This window comes from Artemia franciscana, chromosome 3 (genome assembly GCF_032884065.1).
Source record: "Artemia franciscana chromosome 3, ASM3288406v1, whole genome shotgun sequence".
NCBI lineage: Eukaryota > Metazoa > Arthropoda > Branchiopoda > Anostraca > Artemiidae > Artemia > Artemia franciscana.
Window position 1 is genome coordinate 16,210,812 of NC_088865.1, and position 26,662 is coordinate 16,237,473.

The 26,662-nt window shown below is 33.6% G+C and overlaps 1 protein-coding gene across 2 annotated transcripts in view; it reads left to right on the forward strand.

Moving 5' to 3' along the window:
- LOC136024942 (ubiquitin-like protein 3) overlaps positions 1–25,371 on the forward strand; it is a 38,617-nt gene extending 13,246 nt beyond the window's left edge. For both annotated transcript variants that reach the window (XM_065700535.1, XM_065700536.1), the window contains exons 3-5: positions 9,564–9,672; positions 13,583–13,747; positions 21,756–25,371. In XM_065700535.1, the coding sequence (XP_065556607.1) occupies positions 9,564–9,672; positions 13,583–13,747; positions 21,756–21,823 (342 nt within the window). In that variant the 3' untranslated portion in view covers positions 21,824–25,371. The remainder of the gene's footprint in view (positions 1–9,563; positions 9,673–13,582; positions 13,748–21,755) is intronic.
- Positions 25,372–26,662: the final 1,291 nt, after the last annotated feature.

Here is a 26,662-nt window from a genome sequence, read left to right on the forward strand (position 1 = left end):
GGGTAATTTATGCTCGTTTTGTAGAGTTAGTATCTCTAATTTATGCTCATTATTTCGTCAAAAATTTTAATTTTTTTATCTATTTCATATGATAAAAGGCCGTAATTCACTTGCCTTTTGAAGATTTAGTAAACTCAGAGTACATACAACCGGGAAGCACTGACTATGTAGGCTTAGGGTACAACTGACTGTCAAGTTGCATCTTTTTGATTGCTGAAGGATATTTTCTGGAATAGCCAAATATTTCAACATTAAATGTCAAACCAGAGATCAGTGGAACACAGTTTCGATGTCTGACCTTGATACAAAACAGTATTTTGAGCCAAGAGTAGGGGTAACTTATAAGTGTGGAAACTGGTGCTAATTTCAACAACAACAAAATATCTGCGCCATCTAGTGTTTGGTGACACTTGGTATTTTTTCAAGCTCTGTAGTCCTTTTTCTGTCAGGAACTGAGATCAGACACTTATTAATACCCTAATTTTACCAACTACACTAATTAACTTCATTATTCTTATCATTACACTGAAAAATGCCAAGGATTACCAGATGTTAGATTGCGTTCATTTTTTTTTTGTTGACTCTAGCACCAGTTCCCACTCTTATAAGCTGCATGAAATAAAGAATTACGGTTCGATTTCAGTTAAATTGAAAAATAGCGGAGTTACTTGCAACTATGCAGTGATTCAAAATTTGAATTGTTTGAAATGACTTATGGCTAGAGAGAAGGTACTGCAAACAAGTTCTATTTGCCCCGCTTGCTAATATTCCCGTGCTAATCTCATGTTGGAAGCTACCTCAAGATTTTATTTTCTTCTAAAGCGGATTTTCTTTTGGAACAGAAGGATAACAGTTATTTCTAATGAATATTGCTAGTGAGCACATATTAAAATGTTCGAGGCTAACAACATAAAATTCATCGTAATTTTCAGTCTAATATCAGTTTCTGTTATTTCAGTTTAATTAACTTCTTGGTACTGTCAAATTAGAACTTTTCTGTTTCTTTGTCTATTAGTATTTCTAAACCTTCTTTCCTATTAGAAGTCGCGCCTACAACCTTTGATTAGACTTTAAGCAATGTTTCCATAGCTTGTTGTCTGGGTGATTTATCCAAGAACTAAATAAGAGAAAGAATTCAAAGAGAGTAGGAAGCTACCTATTTTTTCATATGTCTATGGATTATCTGGCGAAGCGTATTTCATCACATACTTAAGTTATCAGTAAGAAAAAAGATTGAACACAATAGAGCCAAACATTCTAAATTTTATCTTGCTATTTGAAACTGTTCATGATCTGTTTCCGTGGCTCTTTCTGACCTATATATTCGCCAGTTTTTGCAGTATATTTTCTGTCTCTTCTCCTTTCAGACTTTCTTTTGAGAAATATAGTATTAAATACCTGTAAAGCAATTGAGCTTGTCTTTCTTTAAAGTAAAATTTTCTATTCGACAGACATAGCTACTACTACTAACAACTCGCCGCGGCACCAATCCGTTTGAGGCCAACACAGCTATGCACGCTCCTTCTTCATCCCAATCTATTTAAAGCCTCTCCCTTTACACACTCCCAGGAAGCTCCTATTGCCCTTAAATCTTTCTTAAACCTGTTTTATGAAATATAGTCAGTCAGTTGGATATCCAAAACAATCCGTAGGCAATTTCTCTGGAAAACATCTAGCAAATCTTCGTCCGTTTATCGGAGCGCCCATGCTTCAGAACCATATTTGACAACTCCCATCCCTGCAGCCTCCATTATTCTAATCTTGGCTCTCAGGCTTATCTTCCTATTCTTCCAAACTCTTTTCAATTGTGAAAAAAACACCCTGAGCCTCGGCTATTCTACTTTTAATATCTTCACTGCTCCCACCGTCTTTACTAATGATACTACCATGGTAAGTGAAGCCGTCCACTTGATCAATCTTTTTGGTACCCATCGTCACCATTTCATTTTCACTTATTCCTAGCCTTAGCAACTTAGTCTTATGAACATTAGTTTTCAAACCTATTCTTGCACCCTGAACTCACAAAACCTGTAAAGTTCGTTCATTTTGCTCATACTTTCATCTAGAATTTTTTAATTATCTGCATAATCAAAGTCCAGGAAAGTTTCCCTTCCCAATTAGATTCCGTGTTCTCCCATTGCCTATCCTGCGCTTTTGAAGACAAAGTTTATCAAAATGATCCATATATATGGGGGTAGAACTTAACCTTACTTGATTCCTGATGTAATACGAAACCAGACGCTAACTTCATTTCCTACCTGAACCGCAGCAATGTTGTTCTCGTACATATCATTAATCACTTTACTGTATTTGTCCAGTATACCATACAAGGATAAGACCTTCGCTAAAACTCTTCTATCAACATAATCGAACGCTTGCTCGTAAACTATATAACTGAGGACTTAAGATATCTGATAATGATAACTTAGAGGACACATCCTCTACCTTCCCCAAAACCGCACTGTTCTTCTCTTTCTTATCTACAGCGATACTTCTATAATTACCACCCACACTTTTATCATCTTTCTTATACAGTGGTTTGACTGGGGTTTTCCTAAAATCAATAAAAAAAAAACTCTCCAAAAAATAAGTTTTTCAAGGAAAAGTAAAGAACTCCATTAAACCCAAAATAAGCAAAAATAGAATCAACTAATCTACCAAGCATACAACTACCACAAATCAGCATCAATAAATAAATGAAACCCAAAACGAACAAAAATTACAATAAACAACCGAGGGAAATTCAAAACGAGCAGAAATCAACATGAAAATGACTCACAACCCCTATGCCTCTTCGGACCGGAATATAATTTTCACTTTACTGAAAAAAAAAATACAAATGAATGTACATTGTCAGTTTAATATGCATATGCTCATATTTATTCTTTAAATCTTAATAAATTTAATTTTTTAAAGTTATAAAAGTGAAAACATCGAAATTTCTTTCAGTAAAAGCGTAAAATATGTTTTGGGCTTGAAAAGATATAGGGGTTGTGAGACCTATATATGTGGTGATGATTGGAGTGATGATGATGTGCTTATGATACTGATATGTGTTCTTCGGACTATTTTTTGTTAGAATAGATATCTTAAAAATTCAATCCGATATGTTTAATGAAAGAGGGTAGGTAGGGGGGGGAGCTGGTGGACCTCCATCACTTGACTCTTAAAGGGGAACTAGAACTTCCAATCTTCAAACAAACGAGCCACCTCTAAAATCTATACAACCATCCCTTCCGTAAAAATCTTAAATCCCCCTGCGGTATAGCTTACAACTGTTGTTCCCATGTTTCGGGGGTTTTTAACAACCCCAAAAGCCTTGTTGTATGATCTTTGGACTATTTCAACAAAATGTCTACCTCAAAATTTCTCTTGTCTGAATTTCAGGGAAAGACGACCTGTGGGGAGGGGGTAGCTGCCCTTTGATCGCTTTGACTCTGAAAAAGAGCATTAGAACTTCTGAATACCTTTCCAATGAGACCCCTATGAGGTATATGTGACCACCAATTCTATAAAAACTTTGTTTCCCCAGGTCATAATTTGAACCCCTGCCCTGAAGGCTGTGGGGTGGTCGTCATGGTTGTATTGGATATAATGCACAGACCCTTCAAATATGCCAAACAAAATTGCTATATCCAAATTTTGTTTGGATGTGTTGGGGAAAATGATGGACATGGGGAAAATTTCTGTACATAAAAACAGGGTGTGAGGAGAATCTTAGCACTCTGATCTTTCTAAGGCTTGTTGCTCTCAAATCCCTTTTGACTCTTAAAAAGGGCACTACGATTTCCGATTTCAAATCAAATGCAGCTGAAGTTTATACAATCAGCCATTCTATGATAACCTTATATACCCCCAGGGATAACATACATCTCTTGTCCCAGGTCTCTGGGGCTGTGTTAACCCTAGAGGCATTGTTATGTTCTTTGGACTATTTTGAACAAAATGGCTATTTCACAATTTCAATCAGATGCGTTTGGTGAAAAGAACGGTAGTCGAAGGGGGGCTAGTTGTCCTCCATCACTCTTGACTCTTAAAAGGGAACTATAACTTCCAATTTTAAAACAAATGAGACTCCTCTAAAGTTTATACAAGCATCCCTTCCATAAAAACCTTAAATGCCCCGGGGCCTTAAACCCTTTGCCCCCAGGCTCTGGGGCTTTGTTTCAACCCTAAAAGTCTTGTTATATGATCTTTGGACTATCTTGAATATAATTGCTATATTAAAATTTCAATTTGATGTATTTCGGGACATTACGACGTGTGTGGGGGGCAGCTGCGCTCCAATGACTCGGAATCTTAAAAAGGGCGCCAGAACTTGCTCCCTGTCGGCGCCCATTGTTGACTGTGTTCAATTTTTTTTTTTTTTTTTTGTGAAAGAGTACATTTTTTAGAACTAGTGTTTCAAACGCCTAGAATATTGAGTCGATTGAGTATGAAAAATAGACCATAGAGGATTTTTTTTTTTCTGTTTTATCACATGCACAACGGGAATAAAAACTATAATTAACGACTGACAGTTAACTAGAGGGAAACAGAAGGGCTACTTAGCTCTAAACTTTCTGTTCTTTTTACTGGCTTAATATTTCATACAAAAGAAACAAATAAGGGTTTTTATTCATATATACTCATGAAGCACAGCCCTATCATTTGATGCAAATTCTGAGCTTAATAGGGTTTTAAAACCAATGGAAATAGGGAACACTTTTTAACACGGAGGTATAGGGAGAATTATTCGATATAACATAACAAAATTAAATCTCAAAATTGCTACTGTAATTCTTTACGTTACCCGACTGAAATTCCTACGTCTTAACCCCTTCCCCCCTCAAGACTCGATTTACTCCTACCGGAAAATTTCTGTACATAAAAACAGGGTGTGAGGAGAATCTTAGCACTCTGATCTTTCTAAGAGCACTTTAAGGATCATTAATAGGGTTGGGGTTGTGAGAGTAATTCTTCATAAATTTGCTCCTGCTGATTACCTTCAGCGAGAAACTTTTATGTAGGGGTATGTAAAAAAAGAACTTCTAATAGATATTAGTTGTCATGGAAACTGTCGCCCAGCAGGAATAATCATTTGAAGGCCGTCTTCGAGCTACGCTAAGATTCACCTGTTTTTACAGGGAAGTCACAGTCAAGACTTGTTATGTATCGTTTTTTTTTTTTGGGGGGGGGGGGGGGGGCGAACTCTTTTATAAAAGATTTAATTTTACTAACAAAAATATGGAATTCTTTATTATTTTTCGTAATACATAGTGCATCCTAACATGATAATAATCTTGTTAGCTGATACTACTCTAAGATTTTCCGAAAAAGATAATCCTTAAGCAATGTTTTTTTTTTCGTTGTACTTTAAAAGATCGTAATCAGTTATCTAGCATTTGAGAGGCTTCAGAAACACGTTCTCTTATTTTGGCATCACGAGTACGAGGGACTTTAGTTTCAAGATACCATACTCATCTTGCTTTAATTGTTTTTCTTTCATTCATCCGAGCATTAAGCCGACTGCAAACAGTTTTCTTTTTTTTTCTTCTTCTTTTTTTTGTTAAAGTCTATTAAGCTTTAGTCCCAACACCAAATTTTATTTTGGTTCTTCCAATTTTGGTCTTAATTGTCTATTTTATGTATTTTGTCTCTTTTTTAGTCTAGTTTTCCATAAAATGTATTTTTTCCAAGGGCCACATCAATTTCGATAAAAAAACAATGTTTGACCCAATTTAATCTATTTAGAATCACTATCCGTGTAACATCATCGTGGAAACGCAAATTAATCTTTTTTAAGTCGTCCAGGACTGTCGTGTCTTATACCTGTTTCATGTATCAGATAGCCTAGGGGTGAGTTACTAGTCTTCACCGCGAGTCTTCACGATGAACTACAGTTAGACCATTCTATTTCTCTTGGTCTTGTATTTTTAATAGCTATATTGGAGTTATTTTACCGATGAAAATGTGAAAGCGTTGAATTTAAAAGATAGGATATTAATATGCATACAAAATTTTATATTGAAAAACAAATTCAGATCGTTTTGACATACCTCTCCCTTCCTCTTTTTTCCCTCTCTCTTCCTCATTCTTTCCCTCTCCCTTCCTCTTTCTTTCCCTCTCCCTTCCTCTTTCTTTCCATCTCCCTTCCTCTATCTCCTCTCTCTCTCTCTCTCTCTCTCTCTCTCTCTCTCTCTCTCTCTCTCCTCTCTCTCTCTCTCTCTCTCTCTCTCTCTCTCTCTCTCTCTCTCTCTCTCTCTCTCTCTCTCTCTCTCTCTCTATCTCTCTCTCTCTATCTCTCTATCTATCTATCTATCTATCTATCTCTATCTCTCTCTGACTATAAATAGCACTGATTGTGTTAATGCAACGAACGTTTCCGGCAATGCAAGGTCAAATGAAAAGCAATGTGTTTTCAGATAAATGGAAATAGGTCATGAAAAAACGTTAAAATGAAATGGAAACATCTTAGGAAGGAATAAAGAGGGAGGATCCAAATAGAGTAGGAAGGATAAGCAACATATGTAAGAGTGTCAACATCGGACGGCTTGGTAGAGTAATGAGTTGTTACTAGTAGTAATGTGTTTTCCCCTGACAGTATAAATCGATAGCAATAAAACATTTTTATTATAGGCAGCGCAATGTCAGTGCCTAAGTAAAGAGAGATGTAGGCACAATGTATATTTTTTTTTGGGGGGGGGGGTTGTTTTAGACCAGAGCACTTCGTATAGAAGGAGTTGTCATAAAAACTTACACTTTTGAAAACTTGAAATGTTTTCACTTTTCTCACTTTCATAATTGAAAAAAAAAATCATTTTTTTTTCAAAAAAAAGTAATTTCTGTTCGTTTTGAGTTTCATTTATTTAATTATTGTGACTTGTGGCAGTTTTAAGCATGGACGACTATTTGACTTTATTTTTGCTCATTTTTGGCTTAATGGAGCTCCTTTGCTTTCGTTGAAAATTGTTTTTGTGGGAAAAACTTTTTAGATGAATGTGTAAAACAAGATCGGTTTTCCATGTTCTCCCCCTAGAAAAAATAAATAAAAATCAAAGCTTAAGATGTTCACACTTGCCTTTTTGACAGCATTAAAATGATCCAAAGACTGTGTTTCATTTCTGGATTGCTTTTCATTGTGAGTGGGACAGTTCTACAAATATAATAATAATCACTATGGCTCAACATAAAGCACTTAACTTAAAATTTTTCAAATATTGCTTCCTTTGTGCTGTCCTTTTCCTTTCCTATTTTTTTCTCTACTTATTGTTAATTCTAAGGAATTAGAATATATTTGTTTAGCCTTGGGTTTGAGAAGTTTGTTTAGCCAAACTTCGGAAGGAATGGAAAAGTTTTAAAAATAAACATTAAGATCACAATAACAACTTTGAAAGAATACTGGTAAACAATTTTGGTTCATAAAAATTATTTGTTTCCCTAATGTGCCTTATAATTCTTTGCGAGTGTACAAGGAATAAGTATTTCCAGAGTTTTATTATAATTCAGAATAAAAAACTTCCAATATGTGGTAATTCGTGGATCGAAAAATGTCAGGTTATTGTTTTACTTCGAGTATGTCAATTCGAAATGATGAGTAGAACTAAAACGAACTAATATATATATATATATATATATATATATATATATATATATATATATATATATATATATATATATATATATATATATATATATATATATATATATATATATATATATATTATATAATATAATACAGAATATGTAATATAATTATATATTATATTATGAATTATAAATTATCTAGTATATATTATATATTATATATAGAATTAATATATATAGAGATGTAAAATATTTTCATACTTTATAAAGACGGCTGCTTTTTACGTTGAATGTGTATTAAGCCTTAGCATCTCTTCCAGCTTAGAGTAATAATTTTTAAAGCTAATTTTTTGTGAAATTTGTTGTTTTAGAAAATAGGAAGTCTTTATTCTTTAGATGATTTTTTTAATGCAATATTTTTTTTCTATATTAAAAATGTAACCTCATCTAGCGCCCATGCTTTTTGCGTACTGATTTTGTGAGGTTTTTAATCTGAACACCAAGAATGCTCATTCATCATTGCACAAAAAATTTGGGTGACTGAAAGTTTACGAGTGCATTTTCAAATTAAAAATCCAAAAAATTTTAAATTGAACTATTAAAAATCCTTAAAATTCTCCTGAACTATTATATTAGATTCTTAGGGAAAACAAAGTTAAATTGTTAAGTTATGTTAATATTGGTTTATTTATATTTTCTATTAAAAACAAGAGTAGATGAAATTATGTTGTTAAAATATTTTGCACAAATTTGATTCCTGGGAGTTTTTTATTTTATTTGGTGCATCAGGCAAAATAATTCGTCTAAAAAATTACTCTGCAAAAATTGCGGGCCTTTTTAGGTTAATTATACAAAACTGTAACAGAAAATTTTCCTAGCACTTAGAGAAAATGCTGTAGGCCTAATATAAAACACAAAAATTTCTCCAAAAAGCAAATGGTAGCCTACTTGTATGATATAACTCCGACCTGATATTCTTCATTATTAATAAAAGTTTGAAAGACTGAAAGTTTACGAGTGTATTTTCAAATTAAAAATCCTCAAAATTGTTTTGAATTATTATATTAGATTCTTAGGGAAAACATTGTTAAATTGTCAAATTATGTTAATACTGATTTATTTGTATTTTATATTAAAAACAAGAGTAAATGAAATTATAGTATTAAAATAATGTTTTTTTGACAATTTTGATTCCTGGGAGTTTTTTTTTTTTTTTTTTTTTTTTTTTTTTTTTTTTTTTTTTTTTTTTTTTTTTTTAATTTGGTGCATTAGGCAAAATAATTCGTCTAAAAAATTACTCTGCAAAAATCATGGGCTCTTTAGGTTAATTATACAAAACTGTAACAGAAAACTTTCCTAGCATTTGGAAAAAATGTTGTAATATAAACCACAAAAATTTGTGTTTTAAATGTTAGCCTACTTGTATGATATAACTCCGACCAGATATTCTTCATCTAAGTAGAACCTGTTCCTCTGACGCTCAATCCTAATGAAATGTTCCAAAGTATAATAAACTATAATACTTTAGAAACAAATTTGGTCTATATATTTTCACATTAGGGGGGGAGGGTAGCGGGTCTGCATGCTTAATGTGTTAGGTAAAATTATTCTGCATATTATGAAGTATGGATTGTTGGACCCACTATAGTTTACCCCCACCCCTCCCTAATATGCAAATATATAGCTCTTGGACAAATCATAAAGACCATGGGCGAATCACCATTACATTTTCGAGTTCAAAGCAAGAATTAAGTTTAGATTAATTATTTTTATGTTTTGGACCAAAAAGGTTTCGTTTCTAATTTTATATTAGCTTGGATTTTTTTTTTTTTTTAGCTGAAAAAGAATTGATTAAACGCTCAACAACATTAAAAGCTGAAAAGCCTATTACCAATATTCCTTAGTTTCCTCTTGTTGGGATTGTTTAGTTGATGACTTGTTTTGTTCGGTCTTATCATTAACATCAGCGTCTTCTAATTGGTAATTATATGTTATAGATTCATTTGAAACTAATTCTTGTTTCTGGAAAGACAAAGGAGTTTCAATTTGATCCATCTATTTCTGCTGGTGATATTGCCAAGTACCTCTTTGAAAATTGGCCTCAAGGTAATTATGCTTCTTTTTCTTTACAAAGTCGAATCAATAGTGAAACTTCAAAGAAAGCTGAAAAAATCCTTCTCTGCCTTCTCAAAGTAGATTGTAATTGGACGTAGTCATGTGAATCCATCCATCTAATATGAATCTTTTAATTGGTGAGATTTGGTTTTTAGAGATATCACTTACAAAAAGGATATATGAACTGTGTATTGTGATGAACTTTGAGGTTATTACACGAATGAACTGTCAAATAAATCGACCCTTGAGTGACAGGACTGCAGACGGATAAGAAAATTAGGTTACAATGATGAAAAAATATAAAAAGGATTTAGTGAATATTCGGCAATAGTGCATCATATATTTGGCAATAGTGGCAATTGCATTTCAAGGGTCGTGAGGTTAAAAAGATGGAGAAAGATTGTTTCATATTGTCCTGCAATTGTAAAATATTTTAAGAATAAGAAGGAATTTCACATGTGGGGAGTCGACGATAGTTGGACTAAATAATGCAAATTTAAAACCTGACTATTTCGGCCATGGTCAATGGAAGCCATCTGCGTAAGATAAAAATAAGACCTTGAAAATCCTGACTCCATGTGCTTAAGGCTACGTTTAGGGTTGCTATTAAATCTACCGTAGGAATCGTTTCAAAAAATATAAAATAAAAATCAAGCATTCGTGCACCCTAAAAAGCAAATAATTGCTGAGAATTTAGATTTTATCAAAAAGCCAAAAAAAAAAATCAAAGATACGTGTACCCTAAAAAGTTAGTAATTAATGAGGAATTCAGATTTAATCATATAGCCAAAAAAAAAAATCAAGAATACATGCACCCTAAAAAGCTAATAATTGCTGAGCGTTTCAAATTTCATCAAAAAACCGAAAAACCCGAAAAAAAATAAAGGATGCGTGTACCCTAAAAAGCTAGTAAATGCTGAACATTTCAAATTTCATCAAAAAGCCGAAAAAAAATCATGGATGTGTGCACCCTAAAAAGCTAATAGTTGTTGAACACATCAGATTTCATCAAAAAGCCGAAAAAAAAATCGAACACCCATGCACCTTAAATAGCGAATAATTGCTCAGCGTTTCAGATGTCATCAAAAAACCAAAAAAAGACAACAAAAAAAGGATGTGTGTACCCTAAAAAGCCAGTGATTGCTGAGCATTTCAGGTTCCATCAAACAGCCGAAAAAAGGGCAAACCCACTAGAGACAGACTGCCGTATTTACATGAGCAACTACTGTCTTCACGTTTCAGAAAGTGAAATAAAATGTGTCAAAAATGTATAAAATGAAAAAGGGAATGGGCCCAGCTAAGATTTGTTTTAGTGTGCATAAATATATTTATATTTAAGCACTGCTTTGTCGAAATTAAAACCAGTTTTTTCTTGCTTAATTTTTCGTAAACGGAAAAGCAGTGTGGTCTAAGAAATTATTTATCGTGTGCATAAAACTAACCGACAACTTGAAAGAAAATAGATAAGGTCTTTTTTTGCACTGTTTTTGTCACAAAGGAATGACAAAAAACGATTGCACAAGACTCGCTCTTTTGTTATTGTTAAGTGGTTGTTGTTAAGTGGCTCCTTTTTTTCTATAAAGTCGACACGTTAGTTTTTTTCAATTGGTTGTTATATGGACCGAAGACTTTCCTAAACTAAAAATTTCTCTTTAAGTCAGACGAACTACTTTCTTTATGTTTAGGCTCTGATTCATTGGCATAGCACATGCGTTGTTATTTATTTTTCTTACAAAATAGTTTATCATAAAATAAAGAAACGATTTTTATATAGCAATTCTGTCATTCCGGAAAAGAAAGACATTCCCAGATGTTCTGCTTTAAAAAGAAAAAAAATGTGTATATATTATTTTTGAAACAATATCCTCTTTTCCATCAAATCCATTTTTATTGTATGTTTTTATTGTATGTTTGATTATGAAAATTCCATGCATAAGTCCCTTTTTACTGAAAACGCGCTATATGGTTACTAAGCTGTCTGTAAGTACTTAGTTTCTTTGTGAAGTAACAAATATATTTTATTAGTACTCTTATGTCACTTCTATTTCCGAAATGGTTAGTCCTGCTAATGAATACAGTAGACTAACACATTCATATTCTTAAATTGATGAAGTCTTAAAAATTTAGAAATTGAAATTCATCTTCGAGTACATTTCTAGGATTTCTTTTTTTTTGGGGGGGGGGGGGGGTACACTAGAAATATTAAAAAAAAGCATAAAAAATCTGTTCGTATGCATTTTCGTTGTTTATAGGGGTCAGACTAAAACTTCAGGGAGAGGGGGGTTAAACCCCGTAACCGCCTCCTACTCTATACTAAACATGGTATCATGAGGAAAACATCCATTCAAGCATACTGGGCGTAAAAATTTTAAATTAATTTAATTTTTATTTTTAATTTTATTTAAAAAAATTTTAAATAAAAATTTAATAAAAAAATTTAATTTTAATTCCTGAATTTTATTTTTCTATAACAACCGTTTTCTCTTAATTGTAGAACATGCCTCCAAATCCAGTTATGCTAAAAGTATTTTGTTGCTAATTTATAAAGTATGTTGTATGTTAGTATATCCAGTTGTGTTATGCTTAAAAGTACCTTGTGTAGAGTTCAATTTTTGATGAAGTCAAATATATTTTCTTACAAAAAATGGAATCAACAGACGAAGTAATGTTACTTGATATAACCGATATTAGCTTAAACTGACATTGTGAGTAAAAGAAAAATTACCTAAAAATTAATAATCCTGTGGTTTTTTGCTCTATTTGAGACAAAATCATCAGACATAAGATGAGAGCCCAGAGTAGAAAAAAATATGATATGACACAATAATGAGATCCGAAGTCTCCGTGTCTAATATACAAAAAATAGTTAAGAAAAAGTGCAGGTACTTTTACCCTTCTACTATCATATGAAACAAGCATACACGTTTTCTATCCACCAAAAAAAAAAAAATCAAACCTTACAATTTTTGTGACGGGTTCGACGAGCCAGACAAAGAAAGCCAACTCTTGCAACTGAATTTTCGCTAAATAAATGTGTGTCAATGCTAAGTAAGTTTACAACACTGGCTACAGACCTGACATACGAAAAAATGCAAAAAAATTAAGAAAGAAGCAACGAAGACAACTTCCAGTCGATAAAGAGAAAAAAAAACGGCCAAATAGTTGTGCAACGATTTTCGCAAAGCCCAGTTTTTTTAAGACTAATAATCCCTCGTTTTTTTTTTTTTGTATTTTTTTTTTCTTCAGTCGTAGGATATAAATATGGATTATTGTTGTATAACAGTAGGGGTTCATTGTTCAATAAGGGTGGGGAAGGGGAGGAGTAAAAGATTTTATTCCTCCATCAAATATATTAATAGTTGATGTTTGTTCTTTGGGCCGTCTTAAATTTGTTAATCTACGTCGGGACTTACTTTGAATGCAAGTGGTAATATCCATTTTTTGTTAGTATCATATGGGGATATAGCTATGATGTTTTTGTGTGACCGATTTGTTAATTAAGGAAAGTGTATATGTAATATATATGTGTTTGACTGATTATGGTAAAAAAAAAAGGACAGACCTCGTCCAGATCTGTTGTTTTGTTCATTGAATCAGTTATGATCTTCGTGTCGCCAGACATGGCAGATGAAGTGAAATGTGCAATTGCGTCACTACTGCAAGGAATTGCACTAGTGAACGTTCAGAATAGCACGTTCAGGTCCAAGCACGTGCACGTCCAAGCACGTTCAGGAATATTTAAGTGAGATTTGATTGAGTTTGATTATTTAAAGTCTCCTCACTCTGTAGTTTTATGGGCTATGTAGCTATTTTGTGTCTTTTTCTCTTGCCAACAATTTCGCTGTTTAACAATTGTTGCTATTTATAATCAAGGTAAACTGAACATTTTTATATTTTATAGAATGGAATGAGGAAGCCGTATCGAAAGCTGATATCTTACGATTGATCTTTCATGGTCGATTTCTTCATAGTAATGTGACATTGGAATCGTTGGGATTGCCTCGAAGCAAAACTGTGGTCATGCATCTTGTTTCTCGAGAAAACCTGCCAGAACCTAGTTCGAGTGGTAAGTAAATTTCGGGTAACGCTATGCATTACGGGGTGGGTTAAGGACTTGTACTATCTTAGACTCTGAGGAGGTGGAGACTCTGAGGAGGTGGATTTGGAGACCTAAAATGCCGTAGTAGCAACAGTAGACTTTTAAGTCATTGTTGGTTCAACGCTTGTATCATGTAAATTTGAATCAATCGTCCTTCCATTCGCCTCTGTCTCTGTTGGGATTTCAAACGGTAATCTAAGAAGTAGAAACTGAGGTTTCTCCTAAGATTTTGATTTGCACCTATTTTCAGTATTAAAAAAAAAAAAATTTCAGGAAGCGTCTTCACAGTAATTTTAAGGCTGAGAAACAGATGGTGACTTGGGAAATGTCGCATCTCTTCCGCACTTTCATCAAACAATCAGTAATCCTCTTCCTATCAGTTAGTCTAGAGGATTTTTCTCCGGAAGGGGTAAAAAAACGATAAATTGTATTTTTAGGTAGTATTATCCATTTGTAGGCAGCATTTTTTAAATGAAAATACCAAAAAATTGTTTTTAAAAATTCAGGAGGGGAGGTGGGCCAAAACAGTCACGCATTTTCATTTTTTTTTTTTTCAAGAAGCGTTCTTGTTTCTTCAGTAATGGTTGATAGAAAGCCAAACTCAATTTTTTTTTGGGGGGAGGGGTATTGAAATTGCCCCTCAGATTGACAAATGTTCAACTCTAGAGTTTAATATGTTATATTTCCTTTTAACGGGATTTTGACACCCATACAAATTTGGGGAAGAGGAGAATCGCTCTTTTTGGTAAAATTTTTTAGTGGGCTATTTAGTTAAAGATAGTTCAAAGATCGTACAACAAAAGCTCCAGAGTTGAGACAACCTCTAAGGGCATTGTAAATTATGCCCTGGGCGCAAATATGGTTCTTATGGAAGGGATGCTTGTATAAGCTTTACAGAGGACTCATTCGATTGGAAATTAATAGTTCTAGTTCACTTTTTCGAAGTCTAAAGAGATCGGAGGGGAACTAGCCGCTCCCACACGCCCTTTTTCCCCCAAATACATCCGATAAAATTTTGAGGTAACCATTTTGTTGAAAATACTTCAAAAATCATATAACAAAAACTCCGGGGTCGACACAACCACCCAGGGCCCGGGGGAAGGCGTTGTAAATTATACCCTGGGGCTATATAATGTTCTTATTTAAGGGATGTTGTTATGAATTTCAGTGAGGACTCATTTGATTGAAAATTGAAAGTTTTAGTTCACTTTTTAAGAGTCAAAAGTGATATAGGGGCAGCTAGCCCTTTTTTCTCCCAATACATCAGATAAAAATTTTGAGGGAGCCATTTTGAAAAAAAAACCCCTCAAGAATCACATAAAAGTGACATTGATAGTTCTGGTTCACTTTTTAAGAGTCAAAACTGATTGGAGGGCAACTAGCCCCCCTCCACGCCCTTTTTCCCAAGTGCATAAGTTATTTTGAGATAGCTATTTTGTTGAAAATAGCTCAAAGGTCAGATAACAATACTCCGATGTTGACACAGCCCTCAGGGCCCGGGGGCAGGCGTTGCAAGATATGCCCTGGGGCTATATGAGGTTTTATAGAAGGGATGCTTGTATAAACTTCAGAGAGGGCACATTTGATTGGAAATTGAAGGTTCTAGTTCACTTTTCAAGAGTCGAACGTGATCGGACGGCAGCTAGTCCCCCCCCCCGGCCTTTTTCCCCAAATGCATCAGATAAAAAAATTTTAAGATAGATATTTTGTTAAAAATGATTCAAATCAGATAATAAGAAACTGTCGACTCAGCCCCCAGGGTCCTGGGGCAGACGTTGTAAGTTATACCCTGGGGGCATATATGGTTCTTATGGAGGGGATGCTCGTATAAGCTTCAGAGGGCTCATTGGATTGAAAATTGAAAGTTTTTGTTCACCTTTTAAGAGTCAAAAGTGATTGAAGGGCAGCTAGCTTCCCCACGCCCTTTTTGCCCCAAATACACCAGATAAAAATTTTGAGTGTGTACAAAACCCCCAGAGCCCAGGGGCAGGTGTTTAAAGTTATGCCCTGGGGGTATATATGGTTCTTATGGAAGGGATGCTCGTAAATACGTCGGAGAGGGCTATTTTTTATGAAAGTGAAAGTTTCTGTTCTCTTTTATTATTCAAAAGAGATCGGAGGGCAGCTACCCCCCCACCCTATTTTTCTCCAAATGTATCAGATAAAAATTTTGAAATAGCTATTTTGTTAAAAATAGTTAAAAGGTCAGATAACAGGAACTATCAGATAACAGATGAGAATAACTAGACCCCTTACGTCCTTTTTTCCCCAAAATCATCCGATAAAGATTTTGAGATAGTCATTTTTAAAAAAAAAATAGTTCAAACATCTGATAAAAAAAAAACTTCGGTGACGACACAACCCCCAGGGCCCGAGGGCAGGCGTTGTAAGTTTTGCCGTGGGGGCATATATAGTTCTTATGGAAGGGACGCTCATATAAATTTCAGAGATGACTCATTTCATTGGAAATTGAAAGTTCTAGTTCACTTTCCATGAGTCAAAAGTGATTGGAGGGCAGTTACCCTCCTCCCCCTCGCCTTTTTCTTCCAGATGCCTCAGATAAAAATTTTGAGATTGTATTATTTGCCTCCCAGAGGTGCTTCATGTGCTAGGGGTAGTTTTATAAACTTCAGAGGGCCTCATTAAATTCGAAATAATAATTTCTAGTGCCCTTTTCAAGAGTCAAATGTAATTGGAGGGCACCAAGCCCCCTTTTCACGCCTTCTTCCCTAAACGCAGCCAATCAAAATTTTGAGATGATTATTATGTTCAAAATAGTCGAAAGTGAAGTAATTGGTATAATTGTGCCTCGGGGGTTGAAAAAAAAACACTTTCCCAGGGGAAAGGCTGTAAGCATAGCAAGCTCTCCATTGTTCATATTATAAGGTTTTTATCAAAGGTATAATTGCATAGACTTTGGAAAAGGGTCATTCAACTTAAATCGGAAGCTCTATCTCCGTTTTTAAAAGTCAAGAATAATTGGACAGGTAAGCAACACCCCCGCCCCCATTCCATTTTTTTCTAAATGTTTCCTATCAAAATTTCGACTTTGCTATTTTGTTCAAAATCGTCTGAATGTCAAACAGCTACGTTTCCAGGTTTGAATACCCCCAGCCCTGGGATAAAGGGCTGCTAGTTATACTAGCAGCCCACCGTTAACATATAAAGTTCTATGGAAAGCGTGGTCGTATAAACTTTGGAGGAAGTTCATTTGACCGGAAATCGAAATTTATTATTCCCCTTTTAAGAATCGAAAATGATTAAAAAGTAAAAAGTCCCCCCCCCCTTTGCCTTTTCCCCAAATGCATCTTATCAAAATTTTGAAGTAGCCATTTTGTCCAAAATAGTTCAAAATTCAAATTACTATAACTTAGGTGCTGAGAAATCCTCCATAGTTCCCGGGGCAAAGATTGTAACTTATATAAGTTGCCTATTATTAGAACATAACATTTTTGTAGAAGGGGTGGTCGTATTAACTTCGGAGGGGGCTCATTTTATCAGAAATTGAAACTTATAATTCTTTTTTAAGAATCAAAAGTGATCAAAGAAAAATAAAGTCCATTTTAAACTTAAGATCAGCAGATACTAATACCTATTAAAATTCAAACTCAAAATGGATAGGATAAAGATCCTCCAGAGCCATTGCTGGCGCATAGGGCGTCGAATTGACGTTTCGGTTGGTGGGTGTTTTTTACATGGACAAGTAGCAAGCTTGTCGCCCAACCTTGCTGCGGCGGGGATCGAACCCTGGGCCCCATATTCCCAAGGAAGAACATCTATCCACTATGCTACAACAGGTTAAACTCAAAATGACCAGAAATTATGATTAAAGAATAAATGAAACTCAAAACGAACAGAGATTAAACAAAACAATCATACCAAAACATACAACAAGTAGTAATATAAATGAATAAATAAAAGTTAAAGCGAGTAATGCTTAAAATTGAATATCCTATTCAAGATTAAAACGAGAAAAAATATTTGCTATTGAAGTAAAACGAACAGAAATTAAATAATCAGTCAATGCAAACAAACATAACATAGATGCTAATATAAACAAATAAATTAATCTTAAACCGAGTGAAACTTAAATTGAATGTACAAATCAAGCTTCAACCGAACAAAAATCACTACAAACAAGAGCTTGGGTATCACCTCCTTCTCTCACTTTAAAAGTCTAAACCCTAATACGTCATTGGCGCTTTACTGAAAACGAATTATATTGCATACATTTTCTTTTATGCTTAATATTGAAAACAAACATTAAAATTACAGTAAAATTTTGAACTGATGAGCTTTCAGCAATTTATATCATTATACATCAAGTATTCAGTTTAATTTATTAGTTCTTTCTAAATTTGTTCAAGACGAGAATAGTTTTGATACTGCCCCCAATACAAGAGTTTGGGTACTGCCCCCCTTCCTTAACTGTACAAACCTAAAGCCTGTTGCGTCATTGGTGTTCACTGAAAATTAATTATATTACAAATATTTTCTTTCCAGTTGTTACATCATTGAAAATGAAAATAAAATTACAGTTAAATAAAATCTTGAACTGATGGATCCTTCAACAATTAATATCATTAAATATATAATATATTTGATTTTGTTTATATTTCAAGACTCTTCAAGACACATATAGTTTTCAGTAAAGCGCCATGACGCAGTGGGTTTTAGACGTTTAAAGTGTGAGAAGGATGTGATATCCAAACTCTTGTTTGTAGTGATTTTTGTTTGTTTCAAGCTTGATTTGCATATTCAATTTAAGTTTTACTCGTTTTAAGATTTATTTATTCATTTATATTAGTATCTATTGTATGTTTGTTTGCTAAGATTGTTTATTTAATTTCTGTCCGTTTTGAGTTTCGTTTATTCTTTAATTGTAATTTCTGGTCATTTTGACTTTGAATTTTAACAGGTATTTGTATCTGCTGATCTTAAGTTTAAAATGGCATTTACTTTTTCTTTGAAAAACTTCTTCTTTGGAAAGTTTTTTTTTTCCATTAACTAACTGAAAATGCCCATTCTCTCATGAAATTGTACTTTGGGATTCAAGGATCTGCCAATCTAACCACATCATTTATCTTGGTATTCCCGTTGGAAATACCATTTCTCATACTCGTCATCTCTTAACATAAGTCTCAAACGCCGCATATTAGCTTCCAATGCTTTTCAGAGTCTATGTTAAGCTTCGTTTCGATTGCCCTTATCTTGCAACGCTGTATAACACTGTTGCTCTCCCCCGCATCATCTACATTGCACCCTTCTGGAAGATTCCTACAAATTTTGAAAAATTGAAAATTCGTTCACTTTTTTCCATTTTGCAAAATACCTACTGAGATATCCAACTTTGACACGCAATTCAAAACTCATAAACAGTCTTCACATAGCAGATCCTACTATAGCTGTTGATAAACTTTTGGGTATTGGCGGGGCTTCGATTTTTCGTGTTGTTCAAACATAACACCAAGGCACTGGCCGTAATGTACACTTCCTTGTGTCTAGTAAAAACTTGTTAATATCAACAAATTGTGCTAGTCGTATCTGGAGGGTTTTTTTTTGGAAAATTGCTCAAAATTCTGTCGGATAGAATAACAGATTGTCTGTTGTTGTTGTTGTTTTATTCTGCCAAACCTATCCTATTTATGTAAAAAAGGTAAAGAATACGCCATTAGACTTTACAGTCCCTACCGGCGTTGCTGATCTCCGTTTCTTGGCCCTTCAGCCAGGAAGTGTAATGGGGGGCTGGGGGCCAACCATCCTGTGCTTTCGCACACCCTTCCTGTTTACCTTCCCCAGATTTCTCCAGGTATCCATTTAGAGATCGGTCGACTCTAGCTGAGCTTACAGAGTCACGCCACTGACCCCCACCCCAAACTAAATAATTGTGTACACGAGGATTGGAACCCTCGCATCCCCCCCCCAAAAAAAAAAACGGTATGCTGTCATTTGCTCTTTACTGAAAACTAAATTGATCGATCAACTTCTAGGCTTTATTCAGCTAGTCTTTTTTCTTTAAAATTCAAAGGATTTGAGTTAAAAGGAATACTCATGAATTAAAATTTACAAATTATTAGAACCCAATAAAACAAAGTTGAATATTGTAAATGTACACACTGACATAAAAAAAAGATTCTGGTAGCTTGAGCAGCCATTAATTTTTAGATGTAATGCAAAAAGAAAGAGTATACGATTTTTTTCCCCTCCATTCAAGTGCAAATGCCAACAGCCTTTTGGGTTGTGAGAAGTGACAGTACCGCACGCATTAGGTAAACGTGTCATCTCTTAGCTTTGGTAGTACTCAAACCTTTGGTGCTCACACGCTTGTTATCATAACGTTATATTAGCCGGATTTCGGAATGTTTCGAATTTATATAGCCCATGCTCGTTCTTATAGTTCCAAAATTCTCCAGCATAAATATTCACTTTATCGCTGGATTAATTTACTTTATTTTTCAGCGTATACACAAACACATCTGATTTTATATGCTTAAATCTGTGACTTGTTGCATATTTATTGTTAACTGTTTTTGTGAATAAAATTTAGACATTGTATATAACATGTATATTACTGTCTTTACAGTTTATTCAAAAATAAATAGCAGAAACTATCTATCTGTATAAATAAAAAAGCAATAAAAAGCGTTCTTCTGAAAGTAAGAAGTAGGATACTGAGGTCGGTATTCTTCTCTGACCTAGGACTTAAACGTATAAGTACGGGGTCGTGGCTGGGGGTTTGACTCCCCTAGCTTTACTTTAAACATCATAATGTGTGTCGGTTTTCATGTCTGGAATTCTCGTATGTTTTACCTTTTTGGCGGTTGTCTTAAAAGTATCAGTTAAGAAACCGTCTTATTTTGTATTTAAGATTTCGTGAATATGGCTCGCGGAGCATATATTGTTCACGTATATTGTAAAAAGCCTACCAAGACATAATAGTTTATCAATGTTTGACTATGAGTATTTGTCTTCTTAGTAATATTGCTTTTGAATCATTATTATATGTTTAATATTACCCATGGGAATAAACGACTTACATGTATACTTTATACCTAGTTACAATAAATTATTGAAAGGCAAGAAACTCATGTAGGTGTCACTGGTGTATTATACGTTGAAAAAATCGACCTTGTACTTATATGTAAAGAAAATTGAAAAGACAGAAAAAAACTGAATAAAAAGATTAATTCATATGAAAATTCTCTTAAATCGTTATAGGACTAAAGCTGTTTGTACCTCTGTTAGGAAACTACTGTTTTGAGTAAGATATTGTTTTAGAATTTGGATAACAAAAATCAAAAAGAGAGATGTAAAAGCCAGAATAAAAAGATTAATTCACAGAAAAATCTCTAGAAATTGCTCTAAACTCTTCGATGGTACTAAGCCCCATTCACAATGAGGTTTCATTTTGGTGTTCTTTTTTTATAGCGTTTTTTATCAGCGTTGAAGACACCTCGTTTTCATACAGGCGAAATATCCATATCATCTTTAGTTTTATTTTTTATTCTACTTGCCGTTGTCCCATTTGCTCGTTCTTCATTGAGATTTCTCTCTTTGTTATTTGAATAAGCTGATTAGCTGAAAAATTCTGATTGACTCAAGTTAGCGCTAGATAAATCCCGGCATTTGTAAAACCTCATTATGAATGAGCCGTATAGGTATTTGATATTTTTCTTTTGCCAAAAAAAATTGTAGCCGAATTCGAATTCTCATAAGCAAAAAAAAGCTATATCAAAAACAAAATGGCATGGACTCAAAATTTCAGCCCGTAAAATTCAAAAAGAAAGACCAGATGCAAATGGAAGATGTAAGTAAAAGGTATAAATTTTAAAGCCTAGAAATGACTCAAAGGCAGGCAATAAAAAAACAAACGTTTAGAAAAAGAGGTAGTCGATGTTTTTGGGATTTGGGACTTTTGGTGAAATTTATAATTTGTAGGTTACAGCTGTTTAATTGCTGGTCTATTTATTTTCAGATCAGGAGCTAAAAAACAAAGGACGCGATACTCGATGTTGCCAATGTTCAGCGTGCACTGTAATGTGAAAAGCTATTCGTTCAACTAGCATTTACTTAGGCAGTTATCCTCGATGAATACATATGTATATTAATCACTTCTACGGTGCTGATCGTAAAAGATGTTGTGTTATATATTTTATCCCCTGGAATTTTATTTTGTGTGTGTTTTATGTGGTTATTAACTGGAACAGATTTTATAAGATATAGCGGTGTAATGTCAACATCACCAGTGTTTATAGTGGGTTTTGTTCCATATAATTGCTACTGATTATTTATCCTTTTCCCTCTTAGTATATTCTTTGTTACCAGTTTTAGTTTTACAGTATTTACCGTTGTTTTGTCTCCTAATTTTCTATATTATTTATGAAAATACTTTCAGATTTTTTCTTCGAAAATTTCTTAAGATTGTTCCTTGAAATTTTGAGAATAATCAGCATCAAATAGAAAAAATATTCAAGAGACTAGTTTTTGTATTCTTTTGATGCCCATAAATTGGGTTAACTTAGTTAAATGCGTTTTATTCTACCAATTATTGTTTGAAATGTGCATTTTATGGGGTTGTGGTAGGAGTGGTCGCGATTGATAATGTTGCGAATTTGCAAATCAACTGCTTGATTTTTTCTGTTTTGTTGAGAATATAATTATAAAATACGTTGCATTCCAAAAGTTGCAAGATAGTTGTAGGCTAGTTCAAGTTGTAACTAAGCCGAATTTCGTCGTAATTTTAATTGGCAGTTTAAAAATATTTTTTTAATTTCACCATTTTAATGACCTGGCTAATTATTCCAGTCAAACTCTGTTTTTTTTATTGGCTCGAATCTTTTCTTCTTTTTTAGGAACTTTTTCTAGTATGTCTACAATTAACTGTTGAATTACTTTCTGCAAACAATAAACCCTTCTCAAGTAAAATATGTGCCTAAAAAGGAAGAAAAGGTAAAGGACAGGGCAATAAACCGGCAGTGCTGATCACAATTCAAGGTCCTTCAGTCCAAAAGTGCAAACGACACAAAACTATTAATTTATTTTGGGTTTCGAAAAATCAAAACTGCTACATCGCTAGTTTTAACTGAAATGTTTGAAATAAAATTACTGTCAAATGAACTTTTTTTCGATTATCGTTTAAGGCAACGCTGTTGATTTTTTTTTTCAACATGGCAATTTCTTTTTGATCCATATTGCATGAATAGTGATCATAATTTGCTATGATATATCTTGGTGGGCTAATTTCTCAGATTATCTGGGAAATACAAAAGAAAAAAATTGCCCAAAATGATCCAAGAGTGTGATATAAACCACAGTTCTGAAAAATATTATTTGTTTGTTGGGCACTAAGATGCACATGCATGGCTTAAAACAAGCACTTTTTAATTGCCTAATTTTAATAGTCATTGTGACATTATTAATAATGACCGATTCATCATTTTGCCCATACCATGTTTGTGCTTTAAAACATGAAACGTTCAAAGTGTTTCTTTTCCGCAAATTTATAATTACGCAATATGAATACCTCGTATTTCAAGGATTGTAATAAAAAAAGGAAGAAATATATAAACAAGTGCAAATAAAACAACATAAACGTAAATAAACGATTCTTAACCATGGTATTTGTTAACTATCAAGTTTGTCGTTTGTAATTATCGTGTGCAAATTGTGATACGGAGTTCTGTTTGCGTAAGCTTAGAATGGAGAAGCTATTATCAATTAAACACCGGGACTCTTTCCTATCTTGCGCTCTGGCTAAAATTTTGATTATCCCCCTTCCCCCTGTCCCCCCAAAAAATCTGGCCGAGTTTTGATAAAAATTTTCATTCATTAAAAAAGGTTGTCAACTGTACCCTAAACTTTATTTCAATAAAAATAAAATTTCAAAAATTACAAGCTGGTCATAATCGTTAGATTATTTATATGAAATTTTGCGTCCCTAAAATTTCTGTGCCTTGGGCAAGTTCCTCCTCTGTCCCCCCTTAAACTGCCTCCGATTGGGTTAATACCGCGGACATTTTCAAGAAAATAATGAAAAAAATAATTCATGCAATTGCTGTTTATGTTTTTTAATTTTTCACTTTTAATTTTTGGGTCTCAAATCATTCATTACTGAAATTGAAAATCCCTTTATCCCATTACATGCGGCAATTTCCTATTGTCCTTGCAATAGTTTTTCATATCTAATAAGCACTGCTTATTGTTGTACTTGAATGAAGTTAGCTGTACTATAGAACACGCTTTGTGTTTAAAGCTATCATTCCCTCGGGTATGTATATAGAGTGAATAAAGTGAATAAAAGAAGGTTTTAGTTAATACGTACTGAGATATTATTTCCTTATTGACTTGGTTGTTGATGTCTTTAGTTTTGAGAAGAACTTTATGATTGTGTCACCAAATTAGTGTTGTGTTTAATATTTAAAATTGATTGTGTGTGTTTTGATAGTGATTAAGTACCTAGAGATCTGGAAGTATTTTAGGATGTTCATTTAGTATAGTTTTTTGGATTTTTCTTTTTTTTTTACGTTATTTAATTTTGTTATCAGTATTTTTTGTCTTGTGTTTCCTTTGTTTTTACTAAAGATTCGTCCTCCACCATTTCTTCTGTCTTTTCTCCTATTTTTTATTTTTCCTCAACAATTTTCGTTCCGAAAAAGCTAAAAAAAAGTATTTTGATTCCAAAATACTATTCAAATTATGGAGTTTTGTCTTATGGGGTAGGAGGGGAGCAACTAATCTCCTCTTGAACTGTTCCTTGGTTGGCCTTACCGGGAATTAAATTGTTAAATAAACTAAGTTGTCTGTGTATGGTCTAAGAGTAATTTAAATAAAACGAGAAAAATTACCATGTAATGAAGGGGTTCCGACTTTCAGAAATCTCATATACTAGGTGGGACGTACCAAGCGCGGCAGAACTGTGCCAAGTGTTTTGTAAACTGTGTTGTGCGTTACGGAACAGTGCCACGCATGATAGAACTGTATGTTACATATGGCACTCCGAAATTTACACTGGGTGGTGGAAAGCTTGTGACCGCGCACTATATATTGCCTGGTTAACTGTTGGTTTCTGACTACTCTAGATGCTGACATTAAAGGTAATTCACACATAAATCATGAAAAAATGTGGATGTTAATTACTTATTGAACTTAAATATAAAATGATTGTGAAGAGGGATCTTTAAAATGTTTAGTATAAAAATAAGATAGATGGGACTCGCAAAGGTTTGCGTCTAGAAAGAGGATCTAATGTCGTCAAAACAGTGAAATCACGTGCAAATTTTGTAACTTTTTTTAAATACTTAAATTAGGAGGGAATTGGATCTTATCCCTCCTTCCCCATAACTTCTGGGTTTGAACAGACAAATTAATTTTACAAGGAGCAGACTCTATTCTTGGACAGTTGATATCTCAGTTGTTCTATATTGTTTTTGGAGGAGCCCTGGTTTTTGCAGGAAAAGTATTTTGTTCTTGGACGGCCGATGTCTCATCAGGGTACGATATAAGCAGATTGACCTTGTCCACTTATTCTTTGAGAAATGAGCCAAATTATTTGTAGCGTTTATGTTTTATAATATATGAATTGAAATCCTTGAGTTTTAGAAAAAAGAAGTATTAGACATTGGTCAGCTTGATTTGGCTTGAAACTTTTTGTGACTTTATTGAATGTAACTACCACCCCTACCGACATATTCCCCAGAAAAACGTATTCTAATTTCGTTTCACTATCTATGTTAGTGACTCCTACTATATCGATCAGTGACATCTACAGAATTACATAATGGCTATATATATATATATATATATATATATATATATATATATATATATATATATAAATATAATATATATATATATATAATATATAAATATATATATATATATATATAATATATATATATATATATATATATATATATATATATATATATAAACAGAAATTAATAAGATCATATAAAACAGTGGCTTGCAAAGTGAATGCTGCCCATATAATTAGAAAATGTGATTTGTCTTTTGGCTGGGGTCTTATGACACTCAATTTTGTTTTTATGATACCAAAAGAGTTTGGGTAATTAAGGCTATCCTATTGAGTGTTTAGGGCCCAAAGCCAGATATCCAAAGGGCTTTAAATATATTTATTTTCTATTGTGATGGCAAACCACAAGTATGTAGAAGCTGTAACCTCAAATGGAGAAAGGTGGACAGTCAAGACCTGCAAAATACAAGACCAGCAGTACCCCTAGCTTATCCATGTGCTTCCTTTATAAAATATCAAAACAGACAAAAGGGATATATATATATATATATATATACACTCTTTTCACATTCTTTCTTGTTAAAAAAAAACGAACTACTAGCTGCCATTTTCCTTACAATATTATAATTTTGACCGCAATTAATCCAAGGGTGAATACGTGTATTAATTTTATGATTTGGTCATCATGTGTTGGTTAGTGACTTCGGTGAAATGGCTAAATATCTATTTTTTGCATTTATTCCTATTTACTGTTGTTGGAATTTTCCTAAGCACCTCGCAAATTCCAGCTGTAATTAGTTGTATTACAATTGGATTCTTTCCCGACCCGACTTTGTGGGAACACCTCTACTAGTTTTGTGAAAAGTTATCGTTAAAAACGATAGGCAAGAAAACACTACAAATATTGAGTGATAGCATTTGTCAAGCTCCCGGGAAAATTTCTATTAAGAAGTATCATTTCCGTAGGCCAAGAATGGCCAAGTTTGCCATACGCCAGTATTATTTCCGTTCATCATAGTTTTAGTGGTAAAACCTGGAAATATTTGGCAAAAATACTATGAGAAAATATAATTTCCGTAAACTAACTAGCGGTCACCATAGTTTTGATTGAAATTCAACAGGGCTGACTG